The sequence below is a fragment of the Strix uralensis genome, chromosome Z (assembly GCF_047716275.1).
Source record: "Strix uralensis isolate ZFMK-TIS-50842 chromosome Z, bStrUra1, whole genome shotgun sequence".
Taxonomy (NCBI): Eukaryota; Metazoa; Chordata; class Aves; order Strigiformes; family Strigidae; genus Strix; species Strix uralensis.
In genome coordinates, this window is record NC_134012.1 from 91,492,090 (window position 1) to 91,510,702 (window position 18,613).

At 45.6% G+C, this 18,613-nt stretch overlaps 1 protein-coding gene across 2 annotated transcripts in view; it reads right to left on the reverse strand.

The window, feature by feature from the left end:
- The window catches only part of UNC13B (unc-13 homolog B), a 220,177-nt gene extending 213,955 nt beyond the window's left edge, over positions 1-6,222 (reverse strand). For both annotated transcript variants that reach the window (XM_074856071.1, XM_074856070.1), the window contains exon 1: positions 6,096-6,222. In XM_074856071.1, the coding sequence (XP_074712172.1) occupies positions 6,096-6,117 (22 nt within the window). In that variant the 5' untranslated portion in view covers positions 6,118-6,222. The remainder of the gene's footprint in view (positions 1-6,095) is intronic.
- Between the last annotated feature and the right edge of the window lie 12,391 nt (positions 6,223-18,613).

Sequence of the window (18,613 nt, forward strand, 5' to 3'; positions counted from 1 at the left end):
ATAGGGAAGGCCTAAGAGAAAAGAAAATCCTGCTAAATGAAGAGGGATCTGATCCAAACACCCAGGATATATCTTGTAGAATAGGAATCCGTATCACAGAAAGCATCTGCCAAATTTTACAGGTCACAGTAGACAAGCAAAACATTATTTCACCAAATTCCTTGGCAAAGACGGCTAATGGATGCACAGATAAACACAAGCTGGCAATATGAATAAAGCAGATTTCCGTTCTCCATTTAATGATGATGAGATCAACACAGGAATATTAAATGCAATTTTCAATTCTATAGAAACTTCAGAAGTATGGTCAGAAAATAAAGATTGTGAAGACGAGCAAATTCAAATGCTCAAGAGAAACCTTTCAAACTACAGGCCCCAGATGTCTTTCCATCTAACAAGAGACGAGAATAACAAGTTGCTTTCACACACTCCCCACGAAGAAAATGCCAGCTTTAACCTACCAAAGAGGCAGAGTAGGGGAAGACCCTGCACACCCTCACAGCAGCTCCCAACCTGTTTGCAAGATGACACAATGAATTATCTGAATGAAAAAGCCAGAGAGCAAGAGTTATTAGGCACATCACTCTGGTTTAAGCTCTCTTGGAACAGCACTGAGAACAGCTTTCACTGAGTGATTAAAGTATTTTCCAAAACATCAAGTAAAATTTGATCACAAGGCATAAAAAAAAAAAATGCAGGAGGAAATTCAAAAGGAAATTTATAAAAGGATCATTTGCCATCAGACATATGCATTTCACATGCCTCCAAGTCAAATATTTGAAATAAGGTCCTGGATTTAAAAAAGCAGTTTCATTTGCTTGGACTTTATATGCCATTGTGTAAATTGCAACTAGCTCTCAGAGCTAGTTCTGTTACAGTTGAAAATTAGGATCTTTCAGCGTTTGGATTAAAAACAGCACTTTGTTGTATATTAAAACTGGATGTTAACAACAACCTTTATAAGTTTGACCTGGCAGATCCCAAACTGAAGGAGTCAGCTGAGAGGACACCAGGTGAGCAAGAAGAAAACAGACACTATTCAAATTCAGGAAGCACCTCTATACACTTCCTTCATCCCACTGAAAATTACACAGGGTTTTCAAGGAGCTCTTCGTTCCTAAATACTTAAAACAAAGACTCTATACTGTTTGTTGAAACTTCTGCAGTAAGCGTCCAAAGCTGAAGGAGAGAGGGTTTGAAACAGGAAAATAAATGACCGCCCGTGCATCACAAGTCAAATGTGGTCTCTAGGTTTTAAACATTCCTATTATTTAACAACAGAAGCTTGAAAAGTTTTCTTTCCAATTAAGCTACCAATTACAGCTTTACAAACCCCAAACTTAAGTCTCAATGCAAAGAAGCTCCTTTAGTAGCAAAGACTATTTTATCTTAGTGTTATCCACATTTCTAATGTACTTAATTTTGTTCCAACACTGCATACACTGGTAGCTTCCTGACTAATTACAGCTAGAGAAAAGGAGTTCATGATACTTACATAGCAAATTCTTCATGAAGCATTATATTTTTATTAATACTCTACCTTTACAACCTGTACTTCTGCTGCTACTTTTAATGTCCAATTCTGTTCTTTTCCATTTTGATCTACACAGACAGGCAGGGTTTTTTTCAATTCTGCAACCATTTCAGAATACTGTGACAACACAGCAATCCAATTACCCTATTACTAAGAGTACCATTTACAAGTGTGCAACGTAGGGAGCTCCAGCTAGAGATCTTCACCCTTGAGACAGAAAGAGCTGGAGGCACTGCATTCAGCACTACAGAGAGCACAGAGGTAAGTTGAGGCTATTGCATCAGTGGGAGAAAAAAACCTTTAAACACAAAAAAAAAAAAAGCCCTCACATTTGATTACCAGGCTTCTAGTTATCAATATTTCTGAGTACTCCACAAGACAGAAATGAAAACACCTTTGTTATCGTTAACATCCATTTCCGTTTTCCCTGTTTGCTTCTTTCACATGGATGTCAACAGAGTTCAATTCAGTGGACAGGGACTAGAACTCAAATTTTGCTGGCAATACAGGGATGCACAGTTAAATTCACTGAGTAGTATTCCAACACTCCAGCTATACCAACAAAAACGTCACCAGATAAGCAAGCTTTTCTGAGTCTTCAGAACAGCAGCAAGATGAACAGTAGGCAAAAAAATTAACATCCCTAAACTCCAGACAGTCATTTCACACACCTGTCAAAACTTTAGAGTGCCAGACCAGAAGAGATCACCTCACTCAATCTCCTACGTATCTCAGGCACCAAATCCCACACAGATACTGCGGATCAGGCCCCAAGACAAAAGCACATTAGACAACAGCACTATGGCCTCATGGAACTAAGCCAGGTACCACGCACAGGGCTGAGGGAAGATCCCCATTGCCAATATCCTTGCAACAGCAAAGCATTTCAGACATTGATACAGTGAACAGGACAGACAGGTATGAGACAAAGAGACACAGTTTTTACTGTAATTATCAGATGGGTAAGGTAGGTCAAGAGGTTAGGAATACAATGGCACTGAAAACACAGCATAAGCTGTTATAAAGCAGAGAGAAGGAAAACTAGAAGAGAACCATCACTGTCTTGAGACAGCAAGAGCTGGTGACGAAGTAAGACATAATAAAAGTGGGCAAGTGAAAGGGTCTGAAACGTGTTTCAGGACAACGATGCAAACAGAGCAAAGGAACTGATGACAGAGTACCCGTAACCGGGTGATCCAACCTCAGCAGGGTCCTCCTTTGCTATGACGCTTGGAAGCTGTGCTGAGATGGCAGTTATTTCTATCGGTAAATCAGAAGACAGCAAAGATCAGAACAAGAAGTATAATTAAGTTGAGATCTGAGGTAAAATCCAGACTTCCAAGAAAAGGCCAAGAAAGTTAATGATGCAAGATAGATGTGAAAAACTAGACTGCTTCACTGGGATTAGTTTTATTTAATATGTGCTATTTTCACAAATACAACACTAAATGCAAACTAATAAAGCAAACTATGCCAAGAGAAGATTATCAGACATAATCCAGACACAGCTGCTCCAAACAGGAGTGTATGCAATCTCTTTTGCACTTAAGCAGTAGAATCAAAATACGAAGAAGTATCCTCTGAATGCCTCAATCATGTAATATTCAGGAACTGTTTTCTCCTTCACTTCACTGACACCCTCTGCCTATTTTCCTGCTTCAAAGGAATCCCTTAATTTGCTCCTACAACAGCCTGTTACCACTGGCTCACTCCACACATCCTCCGAACACTTGCAGGTGAGCCCAGACTCACAATTCCTCTGAGCTTAGATTTTCTGTCAGGTACTCCTATGGCAGAAACAGCTCAATAATTCTGAAAAAACCCAAAACCAACCAACCAAACAACAACAAAAAAAAAGGCAAAAAAAACCCCAACCTGATTGGTTCTCTAAGAAGAAAACGTAAAAGAAATGTACCACTAAACATGAGATCATACATGTTAGCTGTTCTTTCAGGAACAAAGGCAACACTCAGACATGTTTGGTGTGCACTGTTTTAGATTAGCCATTCATTAAAATACTATTAATGTGCGTAACTGAAGGGGGAAAAAAAATAAATCAATGAATTACAACACTACCTTCCTGGCTGTCAGGCATCTTGTTACACAGCCACTTAGGGGTTTTTCCACATTTCCCTTTATCTGTTAAACTGTAATTCAGGGGCTATTAACAGTGTCCCAATCGCACCTATATTTATTTCACATTTTTTTAAATTGTCTTTCTTTTTTAATCACAGATCTACAGCATCCAATCCCACATTACTATGCAGTCTTACATGTGCACCATTTTTAATGGAAAAAAAGTAGCTTTTCCAACTTTCTTATTAACAGCTGCACTGTTTTCTCAGCAAGATTAGTTCATTTCAGTGGAAAAGGGAAATGCAAGAAAATTGTCACCTTTTTTAAAAAACAAGAAGTGACAGTTAATAGAGTTTTCTTCTCCTTGCCCCAAAACTTACTCTTTTGTATCAGCTCATGGCTATCTGTTTTGTTTTTCAGACTGCTCTACCTCAGCATACTTCTTCCATTTTATGTTTAATTGTTCATACTTGTGAGATCTCACCAGCTCACTCTTTCAGTCATAGCTATTTCAGAAAACACGTTTCTTCAAGTTAAGTAAATTGACTACATTCTGCATTCTTATAATAAAGTTGCTCAGTATCATCTATCTAAATTACTGCTGGTATTTTCTACTGTCTTAGCACAGCAGATGGAAAGATACAACTTTGAGAATAATTCTCCATCACATACAGTCACCAGCCACCTCAAGTTTCTTCTTTAGCTCTTTACACATAACCAAAGAAGCAGTCAAACACAAGAGCGCATGAGTCCAGGCTGCTGAAATGCTTTTGTTCCAAAGACTCTACAGACCAAGAATTAACACCCTGAAAAGGCAAGACATGGTCAGTAACTCAAACATCCCGTTCATATTCTTTCACTACTCTTTGTAGATAGGGTATAAATACATCTTTAACACAGTCAGCTCCAGGTGGCATCAAAACCACATTTCTTTAAAGGACAGCCTGAGAACATTTTGAGGATGAAGCACCCAAAAGAATGAAGAAAGACCTGTGATGTGTAAACACCCCTGAGCTTATAAGAATCAGCTTCAATGAAGACATTTTGGCAGAGCCTTCAAAACGGACTAGACAAGTCTACCAGAGATGCTATGTGTGCTGCACAGTTCACAAAGAACTACATCAAAAACATTTTTAAGATGAACTTCACACTTGTACACCTCTCCTAACTTTTTAAACACAACAGATGTTTAATAAAAGGGCTGAAACTTATTTTAAAAACACTCTTCTACAAGAACAGCGCTATCCCCAAAATAAAGCACACTCAAGATACTCTGTTGGCATCTTTTTATTAACACCATCATCAAAACAAGGATTTTGATTCAAAAAAAAGTGATGGACAGCTGGATGAAGAGCTGTTACCAATTCAACCAATGTGAGTGGAAGAAGAGCTAAACTGTCAGCAGCACACCAGTGCCATTTTTTCTATCAAACCTGGCAAAGGAGTTGAGAACATTAAAACTACACTTTCATGCTGCAGGGCACGGCTGGCATCCCGGGACCCCCTGTGACCACAGCGTTCGGTGCAAAACGCTGATGGGAGGCACGTCCCAGTAGTGTGAGTCCTGGCAGATGGTTTTCTCCGGGGATTTGGGGGTTTTTTTGGCACAAGAGGGCAAGAAATTTAAACTGGAGATAGAGAGCAAGCTGCCAGCACTGTAACCCAGCCTGCATGAGAAAGTGCCGCCTTTCAGTAACCTGTTCAGCAAGGGAACGAGGCTTGATAGCAGGACGAGAAGATAATTAGTAACGTATCTGAAATAATAATGCATGCCACAGGCGGGTCTGCGGAGAGTAACAACCGCAACGTTAAAGCCAGCGACGGCAACCTGCTGCCTGCGAGGACAGTTTCCCTGAGCGGCAGCGTTTCAACTCCAAACGAACTACGAAAGTCAAACACGGGCTCCTCCTCGCTCCCGGGGTTTTGGCACCGGCCGGGACTGCTGCCCCTCGACATCGCACCCGCTCCCTCGCCTCTCCCCGCTCCGAAGCCCGCCCTCGCCCCGGGGCGGACGCCTCACGCCCGGGACTCGGGGTGCAGGTGGGCGCTCCCGCCCGAGGCCGGCACGGCTTGCCCGCCCTCGACGGAGCACCGGGCTCCGCCGGGAGGGAGCGAGGCCACCGGGATGCCCGTCCCCGCTTCCGAGAGACACGGGTCGTTCCTTTAAAGCACGGCAAGCCCAAGCCCCACGCACGCGTGAAGCCTCCCAGCCGTGCTCCCGCTCAGAAGCGGGGCGCCCGGGTGACAGCTAACTTCGGCGGCAGGTGCGCGGGGCGGGCGGGCTCGGCCTTCCCTCTGGGGGCGCGGTGGCTTCGCCCCACGCGAGAGGCAGCAGACTCCCGGGGCGGGACATCTGCGGCCCCCCCCAGCGCCCGGTCCGGCTGGGGGCGCTGCCGGCACCGGCCACCCTCTGCCCTTTCCAGCCGGGCCGTCGCCCCCCGCCGCTCCCGCTGGACCCCGCCCGGCCGCCGCCGCCGTCACTCACCTCGCACACACAACAGCGACATGGCGGCGGCCGCCGCGCCTCAGCTGCGGCCCCGCCAGCCGCCCCCGGCGCTCCTCATGCCGCCCCGCTGCCACGGCTCGGGCGGGCTGGCGAGGCGGCGGCGCCGTGAGCGGGGGCGGAGCCGTCCCGGTGGGGGGGGCGGGGCGACACCGGCCGGGGCGGGGCGGGGCGGGGCACCCCTCCCGTCACGCCGCCACCGCTACCCCGCGGCGGCCGATAGGGGGCGCCACTGCCCCCCCCCCCATCGCCACGGCAACCGCTCGGGCCTCGGGCAGCGCGGGGTGCGGAGTGCCCCCCGCCATTAACGCGGCGGGAAGGAGCCTCCCGCCGCCGGTGCCTTCCCGCTTCCTGAGTCCGCCTGAGGAAAGGGAGGGCTGCACGTGGTTGGGTGGGGTTTTTGGGGTACTTTGGCTCTTTTTTTCCTGCTTTTCTCACTTTCGTTTCACCCCTGCGAGGGAAGAGAACTTACTGGGTAAGTAACGTCCTGCCTGTGTCTTTGCAGGAGCTATTCCCACCGTTTAAACACCACCCATGCTGGGATGGCCTTGGGTTTATCACCATAAGAACCTCGACTGACGCACAGCAACTGACACTCATATTCACAGAATCACAGAATCATTCAGGTTGGAAAAGACCCTTGGGATCATCGAGTCCAACCATCAGCCCTACTCTACAAAGTTCTCCCCTACACCATATCCCCCAACATCTCATCCAAACGACCCTTAAACACATCCAGGGATGGTGACTCTACCACCTCCCTGGGCAGCCTATTCCACTGTCTGACCACTCTTTCTGTGAAAATTTTTTTCCTAGTGTCCAGTCTGAACCTCTCCTGTTGCAGTTTAAAGCCATTCCCTCTTGTTCTATCACCAATTACCTGTGAGAAGAGACCAGCACCAACCTCTCTACAATGTCCTTTCAGGTAGCTGTAGAGAGTGATGAGGTCTCCCCTCAGCCTTCTCCTCCTTAAACTAAACAGTCCCAACTCCTTCAATCGCTCCTCACAGGATTTTTTTTCTCCAGGCCCTTCCCCAGCTTCGTTGCCCTCCTCTGCACTCGCTCCAGCACCTCGAGATCTCTCCTCATATTGAGGTGCCCAAAACTGGACACAATACTCCAGGTGTGGCCTCACCAGTGCAGAGCACAAGGGGACTATCACCTCCCTACTTCTGCTGGTCACACTATTTCTAATATAAGCCAGGATGCCGTTGGCTTTCTTGGCCACCTGGGCACACTGCTGGCTCATGTTCAGCTGCTTGTCAATTAGAACCCCCAAATCCTTCTCTTCCAGACAGCTCCAGCCACACCTCCCCAAGCCTGTAGCCATGCAGGGGGTTGTTGTGGCCCAAGCGCAGGACCTGGCACTTGGCCTTGTTGAAGCTTCCCCCATGTAGCAAAAGCCATAAGCAAACACTTTGGGAAGAGCAGGAGCAGAACGAGCGGGTGGGATTACTGTGTCTTAAATTCTCCCTCAGTACCCTTCCAGCTCCAAAACGCAACCAGCTCTGAGGGTTTCCAGACCCTGATGTGTTTACGTGGTTAGTAACCCCCAATCCATCTCTCTGTTTGTCTAGTCTTTCTCAGACCCCTGCAAAGTCCTTGCAACTCCATCTTCTGATAAGACGATTCACAGGTCTGCTGCCTGTTGCAGGAAAAACCACTCTTTGGTCCCCCTTGAGCCTCTTCTAGAACCACTCTTTGGTCCCCCTTGAGCCTCTTCTAGTAGTTTTCTCTGATGGCCTCTAATGCTTTTAGTGCTGGTTCATCCCAACCTATAAATAACTATCACACTGCAGAATGTGCTGCTAATTCCAAACAGAGAATCCAAGGTGAAACAAATACTTTCTGATATTGAAACTCAACAGCAAAGCATCATATAATGTGATTGCTGTTGCATTAAATGTTTAGAATAACTCAAAAGTCTACACAGGCGGTAGAGGACAAGACTCCTAGCTGGGTGTTTCAAAGACACAACCAGCCTTCCCAAAATTCAGACCTAGACAGGAGAGATTTGATTTCTGCCCCGACCAGCACAGTGTGTTTTACTGCCTTTACGTTTGCCGTGCAAAAGTGTATCAGTCAAGGAAATGTGTCAACAGTATACTTAAAGCTTCTCTGAGATAACCAAGAGGAACCACTTGAAAGGAGAAACCATGATGTTCCTGCAAACAAACAAGCAGACTGTATGCTAAAGGTGTTACCAGAGGCAGTCTCAAGGGACTGGGAACACTTCCACTTAGCAGTGTGAATGGGAACTGTCAGTGCGGGGAGCTGCAAGTGCCAGCACTGAGGCAGGCAGGGAAGGAATCTCCTCTTCTTCTGCCAGAACTGTCTTCAGTGCTGCTGAAATGCTGCTAAACTCTTCAAAAGCTCTGGTTTACTTCTTTATGTGTTGCTCAAGTATAGCAGTGGTAGACTGTAAGGGCTCCAGCACAGCAACCTCTGCATTTTGGCTGTACATCATCAAAGCCTTCCCCACCTGTGAGCTGGGCACACTGGCTTTTCAGTTAACTTGAGGGGATGTTAGTGTTTTGCTTTAAAAAGTCCTTTATTATTTCTCTCCTGTGTGTCTTAGGGTAGGACACCAGATCCCCAGCCTTTGCAGATCTCCACCGCTCTTCTGCATTCCTCAGAGCCTCAGAGCTTTTCATCAGCAAAAGATCTGCTCAGGGGTCCCTGGGCTGTTCTGATGCCTTTCCTTTCCCATCTCCCTTTGCAGACCCCTTGCAAATGAAAACTCTTAAACTGTGCATGAGCTAATCTCTGCCATAACCACACAATCCTGTCATGACTGCTCTCCTCCCTTTTCTGGGCCACGATGCTCTGCCTATTCTAATTTCAAAATTAAAGCCTTTGAGGCCATGATTGTCACCTACTGTGTCATGCAGCACCTGGTACAGCAAGTTCCTATGTTGCCCACAGCTTGTAAATGCTACCATAATACAGAAATTATCTCACTGAGGGCAGATGATGTCATACACATTTTAAAATCATAACAATGTGTTATTAGCAGGCATGGCAATCAAGTAAGCGTCTTGTAGCTAGGATGAGATATCTTACTACCAACAGTAACTGTGAAGGCTGGGATTATCATAGATATTACGAACTCCCTGCAGTTCTGAGGTCTAATTAGATGCAAGTGTTTTACCAGCCTTTGTCTAATCAGAAGATATCATTTATATAACTCCCGATTCCCAAATATAGTGGTCACTTGTGCATCTGTCCATCCCTCCACTTCTTTCCACCTCAGATAGGCTGGAAGAAGGACCACATCACTACTGCGAAACTTCTGCGAGGTAGAATTACCTCTTCTAAATTATGCTTGCTCCTTGAAATCAACTTCCTTATGTTTTCCCAGCTGAAGTGACACTCTGCAAATGCATCTCCCTCTGGACATTGTTGTCATAAACACAAAAATAATTTAGTGATAAAAACACTTCAATAGAAAGAGAAAAAAAGCCCCACCACTTCCTGTGCCATCCTCAGCCTCTTAAACATGAATGATCTTTTCAGGTCTGTTTCTATAAATCCACCAAAGGGAATACCAGGTTCACAAACTACAAGGAAAGCCCCAAAGCCTGTTGTAGCAGACTGGGTCTAAATTCTGCAGCTGACAGCGTGCTCTGGTAGCACAGGCAGCACACTCCATCAGCAGTGTATTTTTTTTAATGGAGAATTCTATGGAAGTAAAGAGGAAGAATACAGTGCAGGGAGCACACTACAGTAACCTTCGTACACACTGAAACTATACGCCTTTCTGAACAAAGAATGAGGTACTCTGCAAACCCAGAAAGGAGGCGTTACTGCCAACTCCAAAGTGATACCCAGTTTTCACTCCCTGCAGAGCAAGAGTTAATTTTCTCTGGCTACTCAGACCCCAGATACTGGTCTCAGCTCACCTGCTGTTGAATAGGAAAGTAATAAATGGGTGATCCTCCACTCACTGCAGCGTGCCAGCTGTTTTATACCTGCCTGCTTGCTATAGTTTGCCTGTTCAGAGAGCAGTACTGTAGCTATATTTATAGCCTAAGTAAACTGTGTTTTCTTCTCTCTTCTTGCTCCTCTGCCTTTTTTGAGTTTTGTATTTCTGCCGCTGGAGAATGGCTCAAGCTGAAACTTGGCATGTAGCAAACCCACATGGGCTTTATTTTAAATCAAAGAGTTTAGATCTGTTAAACCATTTTTCTGTTATGCAACTGACAGAAAGAAATCATCTCAGACCTGGTTTTTGGGGCTAAGCTCTAAAGATAAGGAAAAAAAGCTTTTAATTTATCCTATGACATTTGGCAGGAACTGAGGGCTGAATATAGATTAAGTAGTTGATTGATATTCTGGTATTGGGGAGCAGCCCTCAGATTTGACTGTAAAGGTAACATGCTACTGAAATGGCTTTCACTGGTATTTCTGCTCTATTTGTTTACTAATAAAATGTAACATTTGCAGAACAGCTAGGGGATCACAGGACCTTTTTCACAACACTGTGTGTGTCTTACCTGTGTGCAGGAACCATTTCAATAGCATCCTGAAATGCAGCCTTCTCTGAAGCAGATTGCAGCCAATAATCAGTGCAGTAGCTGAAGAACACCATATACATGCGCTGAAACTTGCAGGGAAGCAGCCTGCAATCCTCTCAGTTATACGTAAACCAGAATGTTGGTTTTAACACTCAAAAATTCTCAAACAGGATGATACCCTTGAAATTTTAAAGGTCTGGGAACGGATAGGAATTCTGCACCTGCAGGGCAGCGAGGCAAACAGGGCACCAAGGGGCAGCAGTCCCCACCAAACAACCTGCCAGACTTTAGGCTGCATCTTCTTTCCAGTCTTCCCAATCTTGGCTTTTGCTAAAGATTTATGACATCTGGAAATGACAGTGGTCTGGCAATTTAAGGCATTAACCAGTGGCTTAATTTTAATTGCCTCTTGAATCAAAGACTCTCCAACTGTCCTGTTCAACCTGCCACCATGCCACTGAAATCCCTTTACTGAGTCTTTCCTTTCGGCATGCTCAGGAACTCTCTGCAGCCATTTAGCTTTCCTCCCTGCATAGCATGGGCATTTTGGTAGGGTTTAGTCTTTGTGCCTTAATTTTCCACCCACAAAATGGAGGTTGTGATAATTCTTTAAGGAAGGAGGTATTAAAGATAAATACATTAGCAATGATGAGATGCTTGGACACTGTCACCACATAACCATTTAAGACAGATAGCACAAAGAGATCTGCCAGCTTTTAGATTACAAATCCATGTTCAAAAGGCTGGAGAGGCGAGAAGCACCCTTTCATCTCAGGGAAAAAACCCTCTGCATAAGAGGGCAGCTTCCATGGGAACTGACCTTTCAATTACAGCTGCTCTGCAGAAAAGTCTTTCAACCGCTCATGCTGGAGTCCATAGAACTGGACCCATTTCTCATGCAGTTATCCCAAGCATCCCAAATGCAGAATTTCTTGTTCATATTGGAGTGCTTTGTCCTTGAGCAACACAGTGGAATCGCACTGCAGGCTACTTCCAGGGCTACACACATGCAGCGTGGGGTCTCTCTCTGTCCAAGCAGTGAGCAGCAAAGCCAGTAACACAGGGTCTGTGTGAAGTATAGACCCCCACAGGGGTATTCCCCTGGGATCATGATCATGCATGCTAAGACTGATGCTGTCTGCTAGTGATCCCTCACTTGGCCAGCATGGACACTCCCACTGTTGCTACTCCCCCAAAAGCAGGTGCTGTAACAGATCCGTGAGGTGAAGGATGTTCAGGTGCTCTGAAAGCCTCTGCCTTATGCTGAAGTGATCTTTCTGATCAGGAGACATACTATCCTTTGGGCAATATTTATTCTTGGCTATGTTTTATCCTTAACTATCCCCTACTCAACATATACCTGCTGTCTGACAGTCAGGAGCTACGGACATGGGGACACGGGACTGAGGAGACCTCTGGGGTCAGAAGCCCTGTCCCTACAGTCACACTGCCCCTTTTCCCCAGCCCTGTCTCTTTCACAAACAGCTTGGGGATTTGCTCTGGTACTTTCCAGGAACCCCCCAGCAGCCACTATCTCCAACATATTCATTATTCTTCATCCTTCTGCTAGCTTCACCCGTCAGCTAAAATGTTTCTGTCTTCCTAATACTTAGCCATAAGACAGTAACCTCATCCCCTCTCTAATTTTGCTTTGCCAGGGTTAAAAAAGGGATCTTTACCAAGTAGTCCAGAGATCACCAGCTCTGACTGTATGATTTATGTTTTGTAGCTCTTTCTGTTTGAGTTAACACTTCTCAAGTATGGATGGCACGTATTGTGCACAGCAGGTCACATCAGGATCAGGCCACTATTTCCTGACATTGATGCCTCAGATTAACTACACGGATCTATGCAGTCCCGTGAGATGGTCAGGTGACACCCATTCTGCTATTCCATATACCACTTTGCTCAGATTCATATTTAAATTGAGCCATGGCTTCTCTATTACAAAGGGAGAGAATAACTATTTTATTTTAAAGAAACCAGGTATTTTGCCTTTCCAAAAAAGTTACTTTTAACTTGACAAGGTGTAAAACCCCTCACCCCATCCAGGCTTGTTTCCTGCCTTACAACTGTGTCTTCAGTTTTTGTTGTATTCACATTAAGAGACATCTGAGGAGTGCAGAAGGTTATTCTTCAATAGAGAAGCCTAGGGGGGTAGCTTTTCTCTTGCTTTTGTAGTTTTTATTCATTGAAGAGGAACATTTGTCAGAGATAAAAGAGGAGCTATTTGTCAAAGTTAAAGTTGTTGGTGAATATAGCTGAAGTGATGGGCTCTGAGGAAGAAGCACTGTGAATCCGTAAAGGACTCTTCTGTCTGCTTGACCTGCTTCACCATCCCAAGACCACAGTAAAAAGTCAGAGTCAGTCACCTTCTAGCAAAGACCATCACAGGCGTAAGGGAAACCATGTTACCCCTTGGGAATACTGGATCCCTCTTGCTTTGCTGTGGAGCAGCTGGCCAGGGTTCCTCCCCTCTGGTGTGATTTCCTAGCATAGTGCATCTGTTATCTGAGAGCAGCAGGGAGAGAAGGGGGGCTTCTACATGAAAACAAAAAATGCCTTGGTAAGACCCATTAAGAATATGGGATGGTATTTAACTCTATTTATGAGCAGCATGTTTTTTGTCAGACGATTTTTATAGTGCTCTTGCAAAATTACTTTCTAGAGGAATAAAGTACATTGCAGGGAAAGGCCAACCTCCCACAGTTCAGCAGAGCCACCAAGCCTCTAGAATGTGACTGACATTTCCTATGCAAACAGGCTGTTTAACCTTCCAGCTAAGTTGTTCCATAGGTGCCGGAGTCCAAGCGGCGTGCGTGTGTACCGTGCCTTCCTGCTACGTGAAGAACAGGGGGAAAGAGGCAGGCAGGCAGGCTCACCCTCCCCCGGGCACACACATCAAGCATTCAGAGCTGCGATAGCAGAATAAAAGCCCTGTTGTGAACACTTTCTGCCACCAGCCTCCTCAGAGAGGTGTGCAGAAAGCAACCATTTTGCAACTCTGTCCTCCCTGGTTCACCTAGGAGTCTCTCTAGTTTATATTTTGACTCCCCTTTTTGTCCCTTTTTCCAAAGGTTTTGGAAAAGTCCTTTTCCAAAGAATTTAAAATGGAAAGATAAGAGAAGCTTATCCATGTCATTAAATGTCCATGCAATGTCTAACACTCTCCTGCTAATTGTTGCAGTTTAACACAAGCAATAATTAATGATTAGGAAGCATCTCACTGTCCAGACTGTAATTTTTCTCATTTCTCCCTCAAATTCCCCTTTTTTAAACAACAAAAATAAAAATTAAGGACTCTGTATATTTTACTTACTTGTGTCTGCAATACAGCCTGGCTGGCAGCTGTGGTGCACGGTTTCTTTAAGAACAGAGCAAGCTGCAGGTGAAGTTAAGTCACAAAAGATGTAGCATTACAGCCTGAAAGCTGTTGTTTTTATGGACCATAACTCTTTATTACCGATATGTGTGTGTTGCTGAACTTCACCTTCTATCCCCGGTGGTAGGTCTGAGACGCTGAGTTTTGAAAGAGTAACAAAAATAGAGGATCCTCTTGAAATCTTCCCCATGAAAAAAAATAGGGGGTGGGGGGAGGAAAATACTGCTCTTCCAACTTTCTTTTATATCATAAAACAACAAAAAAGACGATAAGCCTTTGGTCTATACTAATGTAAATCTAACCCAGCTGGTTACATAAAATTGCTTAGGAAAATCAGCAAAGGTTGGAGAGAAATAGCCTGGCACAGATACAGTTGTTTAAACACTGGGGCTCTGATAAGGGGTCTGCAAGGATCCTGCCATGGTCGAGGTTTGCCTTGGCAGCAAGCTGCAAAAGCTGAGTGAAAAGTCCATGGTTACTAGATTATAGCTGCCAGCCCCATGGGGATTTCTTCTGTGGGGCACTGGGACAGGCAGCTCTGAGCCTTGCCATAATGCATGATAACCTTTACCATGATATGACAGCCATCCCTCACCTCACCTGGGAGACTTGTCCAAACCCACCCAAAGGCAAGGAGCAACGGCCACCAACACCTCCAGCCCCCATCTCCAGCCTGAGCAGTGCCTGCATTACCCCGAAGCTGTTGTTTTCCTCGCTTGCTTCTCTTCTTTCTCATCTGCCTGAGATGGGCTTAGCTGAAGCATCTCTCAGAGCCTACATCCAGAGCATGGCTGCAGGCAATGCCTTTAACTCGTGACTGATGCTGGCACAAGTTTGCCATGTCTTGTATTAAGCAAGTAGCTAGTATTTCTCACTGAGAAAAAGGACACAAAAACAACACAATCCTGGAGAAAAAGGCAGCAACAGCGTAATGCCACTGAGATCAGGTCAGGTGTGGTAGTGGAAAGCAGGGTGGTGTAGGAGGGTCTGGAGAGCAGCTCAGGTCTAGCCTTCTATCACCGATGGGAAATGAACTTTCCTGTTCTGCTTAGATGCTATTCCGTGTTCCCATTTGTGTAGTTTTTCACATCTGAGCACTGAAACCACACAGCTTGTAACGACATCCACCAATACGAGCCGATAGGATCACGACAGGAATGCCCAGCAGAAGCTTAAGTTGGGGCCTACAACCCGGACCAGAATCTGCCCTACCAGGAGGCAGAGGTGGCTGTCTAATGTCTGGAAATAAGAAGCCATGAAGAAGCAACCTACCTGCAATGTCATTTGCTTAACCCAGAGCGTTCTGGGGCAATACCAGGCATGCTTTCTGCCCCTTTACACTTTCCGCTAAGTGGATAAAGCCAAGATCCAAAGTGCATGCACTCACCAGAGACCCTGAAAGACTTTCCTTAGGTTACTGCTCTCAGTCCCAGCATCCTGGCCAAATTCCAGTTGGGTAATTAGACCATGATTAGGTAACTGCTTGCATATGCCATTCCTCTTCCCTAGGGAGTCTGGCTCTAAATTATTTGATGCTTTCAGGATTTCTAGTCATTAGCAAGGCTGTTCCCCTTGCTAGTGGGAGACTAAATGCTGGCAGAGCTTAGGGAATGGCTCCACTGTACATAGCCTGCTTGTAGGATGGATATTGCCTGGTGACTTGGATATTGCCTCCTGTCATTTGGGGAGATGCTGATGATGCTGCTCATAGAGCTGAGGTGTGAGCAGTAAGACCCCCAACTGGGAAAATGAACCCAGTGTCATTGTTATGCTTAGTGGGTAGGAAAGAAACAGATTGGCAGAGTCATTTACATGTGCTAGGGATCATTTTGTGGTTTGCAGATTGAAATTCTTAATGGCACTCCTTACAAGTAGTTTGCTTCCAGATGCTGTTTGCTTTCATGTTCAGAGCTACACACATTAACATAGAAAATTCTGCTTGGAAAAATGTTGAATACTGGCAACTGCATAAATCTAGAAAAAGTCATCATTCAAAATGCAGGAAATTTTAGGCAGATATCATAATTTTGCCCTTGTTTTTGATCCATAATTGCTAGCCATTCATCTTTCGTGGGATATTTGTGTACATACAAAAATGCTGATGGCTCATAAAGATACTGGGTAAAGAGATTTTTGCTTCTATCACAGGATCTTTTATCCATCATCTGCTTCTTCCCCTACCTAGCAATTCCCCTCTAGTCTGCAGCTCTCATCCAGCCAACTGTCACCTCCTGTTCCCATCTGGTGACACCAGTGCTGTCTTCTGCAATTCAGAAGCTCCTTAAAGCCAAGCCTTGGCTAACGCATCCACAGGGAAAAGCCCAGTTCCTCAGGCTGATTACAGCCTGCAGCATCCATGGCAACCTTGACTGCAAAAAGCCAGATATTCTGGCACCAGGACCCCCTACAGAGACAACACAGATGTAGGAGAAAAGCATCCCTATCTGAATCCACCTTCCCATAAGACAGTCAAGTTTCTCTAGAGGTCTCCTATGAGACTATCAAGCAGACCAAGTCCTGCTTTTGTGTGCAAAGATCTGCTAAGATAGCATCCATCATCAGTAAGGTGCATGTTTCCCTGCAGGATCTAGAGGTTTTAGTGCAGAGGGTGGAAGTACAGAGGAGCCTTGTAGGTTGAACCTAATCTGTTTCTTCTGGGTTGCTTGTAACCTGAGGATTTACCAGAAAACTGCACAGTTTTGGTGTTACTTAGGAAAAGTTTCTCTCTGTGTCCTCACCAATTTAGTGCTGACAGAATGAGTTTCTACAGACCCAAATCTCTAACTGCAAGATGCTTTGAAGGCAACATGAATGTCCCTTAGGTACTAAGTTTTAGTACTTATTACATCTGCATGTGGGGATGGAGGACCTGGCATCTGTACTCTGTCTCAGCTTTCAGGAAGGAAAAGCAGAGCTTTTCTACTGATTTAGGTGTGTGTTGGACCATCTGCCAAACCACGAGCCATTTCCAACAACCGGGAAAGGGAGGTTGCGGTGCACCCCAGTCTCCGGCCAAAAGCCAAGCAGACAGCACAGCTGGGAGCTGGCAGCTCTCTTGCAGAAGCAGGCTGAGACAAAGAAACTTTCCCTTTGCATGCAGGGGTTTCTCAAAATTCATCCTTGCACCTTCCTCCAAGGCCATTGGTACTGAATGTTCTCAGACTCATCATTTCCACATTTTTGTGTGTTCATACAGCCACCCAGGCAGCTTTAACTGTTTCATGGAGGTGGGATGTGCCAAGTGCTTTGACCATGAAGCTCAAGCAGGAGGGGTCACTTTCTCCTGACAGTGAGTTTGTGCAAGCCTGTACAACTGTTCTGCTCCCCTGCAAAGCTCATGAGGACATTTTCTAGCCCCTTCTTAGTCCTGCTGCTGTCCTGATGCAGGTGAGAGGGTGAGCAGGTGCTTTGTTCTCCCTGATTTGTCACCACTGGGTCATTGACCATGTTTTTCTCCCAGACATCCCACTTTCCTTCAGATTCGCTGTCCTGTATCCTCACTGGTCATTCCCTTGGAATGTCCTTTGGAGCAGGCATCCCTCTGTATGAGATTCCCTCTGGGTCAGGACTTAGATGGGCAAATGCAGCTGTCTGCAGTGTGGGTGTCTGTCTCAGTTCTTCCCACTGTGCCCTCTTTATAATTCATGGAAACACTTCTTAGGAACAGTTCCCTTGACCCTCAAATACATATCCAAAGTAGGTTAGATGCCTTGAAAGTACCTATTTTGCTCCACTGACTGTAAAGGGAACCTGGGGACCTTAGCTCAGAGGAAGGAAAACGTCAGATGAGATTAATCTAATGTTTTAGCTCTGAATGTGGGCACCAGTTCATACAGCTCCATGCTGGGGGCTCACAGATCCAGACCCAGCTTTCTCTGTCCAAAATGAACATCAATCTGCCACTGTTTTCTCCTCACAGATGCATCCCATGGCCTCAAGTTCAACTTGGCCAGAATAAAGCTCTTCACATTCATCAAGTCCTTCCGTCATGGGGTACAAAATAATTATCCTGCCAGTTTTTCAGGCCATAACCAATATGTCATCTTCAAACCAGGTCCCTCTCCACACCAAGGTCTTGCAGAGCCTTTCAGCCGTATACCTCTGATCTTTCCCCACTCCCTCGCAGGAAGGAGTCCTATCAAAGCTCCCTTCAGAGCTATTCTGAACTGCCTGGCAAAGGATCTTTTCCCAGTCCACAGTCCTAAAGAGAAATCACACAAACCTCCTGCACTTGTCATCCAGCTCTCCCAGTTCACCACTGTCTGCTTGTCCTCATCTCTCCACACTCATCTTGCAACGGTCCCAAAAGGTGAACTGAATGGTTAGCTCAACTTGTGTGCTCAGATCTGTGCGGTGTTGGCTGACTTTGGTTTTCCCTGGTGCCCCTTGGTATTGTCTCTACCTGCTGCTGTGTTTCAGTTCACAACCTCTCAGAGACAGGTTTTTCTGTTTATTGTGAGCTTGCACCACAGCCACTGAAGTACAGCCCCTCTGGAGTGGATTGTTGCTGCAGTAACTCAGACCTCAAGGACTGAAATACACTCTTCACCTGATTAAATCCAAATGGGGATTAGTAATGGAGGAGGAAAGGGCTGCAACTT